The following is a 6,745-nucleotide window of genomic DNA, read 5'->3' as shown; positions in this document are numbered from 1 at the left end:
ATTTTTTTTTTTTTAATATATTTTATTGATTTTACAGAGAGGAAGGGAGAAAGACAGAGAGCTAGAAACATCGATGAGAGAGAAACATCCATCAGCTGCCTCCTGCACATCTCCCACTGGGGATGTGCCCGCAACCCAGGTACATGCCCTTGACCGGAATCGAACCTGAGACCTTCGGTCCGCAGGCCGACGCTCTATCCACCGAGCCAAACCGGTTTCGGCTATACACAGTAAAATTTACCTTTATACAGTAAAATCAGTTCCTTTTAAGAGGTTTGACACAGTTATGTAACTACCACCACAATCAAAATATAGACCAGTTCCATCACCTGAAATTTTTTTTGCCCGTTTGTAGTCAGTCCCTTCTCCCACCCCCGACTCTGGCAATCACTGACTTGTTAAGTGTCTTTATAATTTTGACTCTTCCAAAATGTCATACAGATACTATTATAACATTTTTTTACTTTTTGGGTCCAGCTTTTTTTATCTAGTAAAATGAACTTGAAATATTTATCCATTCACCAGTGAAGAACTTTGTAGGTATTTCTAGTTTAGGACTATTATGAAGAAAGCAACTATAAACATTTCCTACAGACTTTCATGTAAATACTAGTGGCCCAGTGCATGAAATTCATGCACATTAAAAGGGAATTACTTAGAGGAAATATTTTAATATTGCTATTTGCCCTTTCTCTATAATAGAAGTGTCAGAGATGAAAGACAATTAGTAAAATGTATATGAAAATCTCCCTCCTGTCAGAGTCTGGGGCGCACCACAGGACCCAAAGTCAAGTCCCCGCCCACCTGTCTGCACCTTGAAATCGTACGAGACCCAGACCCAGCAGCCCCACCCCCGTCAAGCCCCGGAGGGCCAGAGGCACAGCCTCAGGTCCCCTGGCCCAGCGCCGGGCAGGGGGCGCAGCCTCAGGTCCCCCAGCCCAGCCTCAGGTCCCCTGGCTCCAGTGTGATGGCATGACGACCATTTGCATATTAGCTCTTTATTATATTGGATAGATTTTCCCCTTGGGTAACCTAGAAGTAGGATTGCTAGATTGCATGGTAAGTGTTATCCTAACAGTTTGCCAAAGTCCTGAACTTGCATTCCTCCCAGCTGTCTCTGAGAGGTCTAGTTGCTCCACATTTTCACTAGCACTTGATATTGTCAAGTTGATGTTTATGTTTTTTGTAAATTTAATAGCTGTAACATCATATCACTTATAATCAAGAATATCAGGCTTCTAAAACCTAACTTGTTTAGCTTGTCAGAACATAGAAAATTTGAGGGATTTTTTTTCTCCTTTATAGAAAATTGAATATTGATTTTATTTATAGCATTTAACATTTATTATGGAGAGTTCATAAACTCAAAAAATAATTTGTATGCTAAATACTTTGTGTATGAGTGTATGCCTTATAGCTTTTATCAGACTCAAAAAATTTTAATTAAAAATCGTTTGAAAATCAACTAGAACTAACAAGTAAGTATTCTGAATTATAGATTATCCTTTTTTGCCTTTGTGTTCAAGATCAGTGCTTACCCCTAGCCAGTTTGGCTCAGTGAACAGAGTGCTGGCTGGCCTGTGGACTAAAGGGTTCCAGGTTCAATTCTGGTCAAGGGCATGTACCTCAGTTGTAGGCTCGATCCCTGGCCCTGGTTGGGGTACGTGTGGGAGGCAGCCAATCAATGTGTCTCTCTCACATCAATGTTTCTCTCTCTGTCTCCCCCTCTTTGTTCCACTCTCTCTAAAAATCAATGGAGCCCTAGCTGGTTTGGCTCAGTGGATAGAGCGTCGGCCTGCAGACTGAAGAATCCTGGGTTTGATTTCAATCAAGGGCACATGCCCAGGTTGCAGGCTCGATCCCCAGTGGGGGACGTGCAGGAGGCAGCCAATCAGTGATGCTCATCATTGATATTTCTATCTCTTTCTCCCTCTCCCTTCCTCTCTGAAATCACATCAAGATCAATTAATTCATCTGAATTTTGAGTAAAGTGTTCTTGGTTTTTCTTTTTAATAATTTTATTGAGGTATAATTATATGCCATAAAATTCATTCATTTTAAGTATACATTTTAGTAAATTTAGAGTTGTGTAACCATCACCACCATCCAATTTCAGTACATTCCCATTACCCCCAAAAGATTGCTTGTGTCCATTTGCTGCCACTCCCCAATCTTATCTCCAACCTCAGGCAACCACAAATCTACTTTGTGTCTTCAGAGATTTGATACTTCTGTAATTTTTATGTAAAGGGAACATACAGTATGTGATCTTGATTAAAGTATTTTTGAGATGTAAATTTCAATGTGGGAATAATAATTGATTTTATATTTTTCTTTTATTTAGGTTTTCCTCTGCACAGAATTTTCACATTGTCAGTATCACTCAGAAGCGGTGATTTATCCTCCTGCAGCCAGTTCACTTAGTACTGTGGGCACTGGAATTTATCCCTGCTGTAACCAGAAGGTCCTTCGCTTTGATCCTACTCAGTTTACAAAGGTAAAGGTAAAGGATTGATGGTATTACAGTATTGCAATGAGCATCCTTGCACAGGCATCTTGGTACAATACATGAGTATTGCCATAGGTTAGAGTCCTTGATCATTAACACTTTTGAAAATCTTATGTAATTAAATTTCATGAGTGCTGAAAGGAACCTAAAGCTCCTTCTCATCATCCTCCATACAACAAATACAGGGTGGGGCTAAAGTAAGTTTACAGTTTTTGTATGAAAAATAATACAATAATTAATAGATAACAATACTAGAATAAACTCTGTATTTCCCATACTCACGACTATACACCTACTTTTATCTCTCCCCGTCTCCCACATTTATAAAGTACTAAAGTTGTATCACACACTGTGCAAGACAAAGAGTAGTGTATAAATTAGATAGTTTCTGTCTTAATGGAGCTTTACAGTTCAGGTAATAATATCAAAAGGGGAAAAAGCACACAAAGAAATGTTGGAAGAAGTATTCAGAGTTATAAATGTCTGTAATAGGCTGGTCTTACCTGGCCACTGAAGCCAAGGAATGCCTTCTTAAGGAGTTGGTATTTCGTTGACGAAGGGAAAGAGCCCTCCAGTCAAAACAGCAAGTCCAAAAGGAGCACAGTGAATATAAGAGACTGAAAGAAGCCAGGCTTGTTACAGAAAACATGACAGTTCAAGACAAGGCTGGAGATGCTGGAGATGTCAGGCCATGGACGAGCAGGACCTCACAAGCCATGTTTGAGTTTTTTTCTTCATTTCAAGTTTTTGAAAATATCAGTTGTGTGGAGAATGGCTTGAGGAATAATCAGTGGAATTAGGGTCAAGAAGTTATTACATAGCCTTAGAGAATGATGATGGTAACTTGGACTAGGGTAGTGGCAATGAAGAGAAATAGATGAATTCTATTTAGGACATAAAACTGATTGATGGATTGTATCATAGAGGGAGGATGACTCAGTTTCATGCTTGTGCTACTTGATAGATGGTGGTATTATTCACTGAAGAGGAAACAACAGAAGGGAATTAGGTTTGGAGAGAAGCTCAAGAGTTCTATTTTGGACATTTTTTGAATGTGAGATGCTCTGAGGTAACCAGTCAAAGAGTGTTAAATATATGGATTTGTGTTCTCAGAGGAGTGGCTAGCCTGAAGATAATAATTTGTAACTCTTCTTGCAAATAAATGATGCTTGAAGCCACAAAGTATAGGTGAGTACAAGATCAGAGGCCCTACAATGGAACCTAGAGAAACTCTAACATTTAATGGCTAGAGAAGCATGAGCTACAAAGAATAATAATCAGGAATAGCCAGAATAATCGGAGGGAAATGAAGAATGTTGCCGTGAAAGTCAAGAGAGTAGTGTTTAAAGAACGAGAGAGTGGTCCACAATGTCAAACATTGATAAGAAGTCAAATAAGATAATGAAAGAAATGTGTTTTGGCTTTGTTGACTGGGAATTCAGAGGTGTGAAGAGCTGTTTTGGTGTTACCCAGATCCTGAAGCCACATTAGTGTGAGCTGAAACATGAGGGAAAGAACAAATGGAGGCAACTCTTTCTCAAATTTCCCAACTCTTTTGGGAATTCAGAGGTGTGAATTCCCAACTCTTTTGGGAAATTTGAGAAAGGAAGAAGATGGATCAGTAATCAGGTTATGAGTATTTGTTTATTGTTTTTGTTTTGATAGGAGAGACCTATTTATTTTTAAAATATATTATTGATTTCAGAGAGGTATAGAGAGGGAGGGAGAGATAGAAACATCAGTGATGAGAGAGAATCATTGATTGACTGCCTTCTGCATGCCCTCTGCTGGGAATTGAGCCTGCAACCTGAGCATGTGCCCTGACCAGGAATCAAACCATGACTCCTGGTTTATAGGTTGACACTCAACCACTGAGCCATGCCAGCAGGGCAATAAAAATATTTTTTTAAAAAGATTGCCAGGTAATTTATTTTTAGGGGGGAAAAAGGCATTTAGTTAAATCAATTGTATTTCTATAAACCAGTGAGGTTACCTAGAAATAAATGTAACAAATATGTGTAAGAATGCTATAGAGAAAACAAAACATTATTGAGAGAAAATAAAGAAAACTAAAAAATGGATTGGTGTACCAGGTTCCTAGATTAGAAAACTCAGTATTGTAGAGATGTAAATGTTCACCAAACTTATCTATATAGATCAATGCAATCTCAATAAATATCCTAATGGTTTTATTGGGAACTTTGCTTACCTGATTCTAAAATGTATATAGAAACTCAGAGGACCAAGAATAGCTAAAATAACTTCAAAGAACACCAAGATAGAAAATTACTTGCTCTGCCCAATATTAAAATCTACACTAATAATAGAGAAAGATGCAAATTGACCATACCATTGTGACGCCCACCAGCCAATCAGGCGTGAGTATGCAAATTAACCCAACAAAGATGGTGGGTTAATTTGCATATGCAGGCGCCGAGTGGCTGGGGGCAGGGCGGGATGCAGGCGTTCTGCACCACCCCAGCCACTCCAGGCCTCTGGGCAGCATGGGAAGGTGGAAAGGCGGCTCCAGGCCAGAACGAAGGCAGTGCTGGCAGCCAGGAGAAGGAAAGCCCATTCTTGCACGAATCTTTGTGCATTGGGCCTCTAGTCTATACTAATAAAAGGGTAATATGCTAATTAGACTGGATAGACCAGATGTCTTCTGGATGTCCTTCCTGACACAGCTGGGGGCGTGGCCAGCCTGCACACTGCATGTGGCCCCTCGTCCAGGCCAGCCCCGCCCCAAGTGGGGACCCCCACCCTGATTGGGGGCAGGGCCGGCCTACAAACCCCGTGGCCCCTCACCCCGGCCAGCCCCATACCCCAGCAGAGAACCCCTCCGACCCTATCCGGGGCCCCCTTCAGGGCAGGCCAGCCGGTCCCCACCTGTGCACCAGGCCTCTATCCTATATAATAAAAGGGTAATAAGCAAGTTGACCCTAACAGCAGAATGACAAGAACGAGCTGGACCAGTCACTACTGACCACCTCTTGGTCCCTTCCCCTGGCAATCAGGCACCGATCACCCAATGGCAAATGGGAAACGGGGGGTGGATGATGGCGGGGGGTGGGGCTGGCTGCGGGCAGCTGGGGAAGATGGCCCTGATCGCAGGCCAGGCTTAGGGACCATCCCCACGCATGAATTTTGTGCACCGGGCCTCTATTATACAGCTTTGGTATTTAAGACAGGGTGATACTGCCCAGCCAGTGTGGCTCAATGATGGAGTGTCAAGCTATGAACCAGGAGGTCACAGTTCGATTCCTGGTCAGGGCACATGCCTGGGTTTCCGGCTTGATCCTGGTGTGCAGTGTGCAGGAGGCAGCTGATCGATGATTCTCTCTCATCACTGATGTTTTTCTCTCTCTCTCCTTCTCCCTCTCTGAAATCAATAAAAATATCTACTTATATAAAAACCCTGGGTGGTGTAACATCACGACCGGTCTGGCGACCAAGTGGAAGGAAGTCAGTCCTGCAGGGGTTGTCTTGGAAACGGCTGCACCCTCCCCTGAGCTGTTTCCTGGAGTTGTTTCTGGTGAGGGCGGGGTTTGAGGCAGGAACCCGTCCTTGGAGTGTGGAGGCATATCTTTATAAAGTGTGCCGTGCCAACACAGCCAAGGATGAACTTGAGTGGGGGCGGCTGAAAGGCTTAGAAAAGACAGACAAGAGAATGAAAGCCGGGTCTCGGTGGGACGCTGCTTCTCTGAGAGACAGCGACCACGCCCACAGCCATGTCTTTATTTTGTAGCAGATGCCACGAGGCAAAGTAAGGGCGTGACCAAGATGTTTACAATATTCTCCTGGGTTTCAATCCTACCCAACTACATGCACCTGAACTATATCAAGCCTACATCACTCAGGCACATGGGGCCACGTGTTCGGACCATAGGTTCAAGCTTACAACTACAGCTGTTGGCTGTAATTGTGCTGGGAGGGCCCTGCCCTCCAAGCTGGGACTTGCACGTGGCAATGAGAGGACTGTGCCCTCTCATCAGTCCAAGGCTTGAACCTGTCCAAAACTCTGTAATGGCTCCCCACAATAAAGTTTTAATCTACTTATATAAAAACCCTGGGTGTAACATCACAGCTAGAAGCGCGTCCAACCAGAAGGAAGTCAGTCCTGCAGCGGTCGTCTTGGAAATGGCTGTGCCCTCCCCCGGCTGTTTCCTGGAGGGCGAGGTTTCAGGCAGGAACCTGCCCTCGGAGCAGAGCATGGAAGTGAAATGATTTGTAATGGAT

The 6,745-nt window shown here is 43.0% G+C and overlaps 1 protein-coding gene across 1 annotated transcript in view; it reads left to right on the top strand.

The window, feature by feature from the left end:
* Positions 1-6,745, top strand: part of KIAA1841 (KIAA1841 ortholog) — a 53,658-nt gene that overhangs the window by 27,662 nt on the left and 19,251 nt on the right. Inside the window, exon 11 of the mRNA XM_006083302.3 lies at positions 2,345-2,497. Coding sequence (XP_006083364.1) covers positions 2,345-2,497 — 153 coding nt within the window. The remainder of the gene's footprint in view (positions 1-2,344; positions 2,498-6,745) is intronic.

The sequence above is a fragment of the Myotis lucifugus genome, unplaced genomic scaffold (genome assembly GCF_000147115.1).
Source record: "Myotis lucifugus unplaced genomic scaffold, Myoluc2.0 scaffold_6, whole genome shotgun sequence".
NCBI lineage: Eukaryota > Metazoa > Chordata > Mammalia > Chiroptera > Vespertilionidae > Myotis > Myotis lucifugus.
The sequence above is the reverse complement of the archived record's forward strand: the minus strand, read 5'-3'. Positions and strand labels throughout refer to the sequence as shown.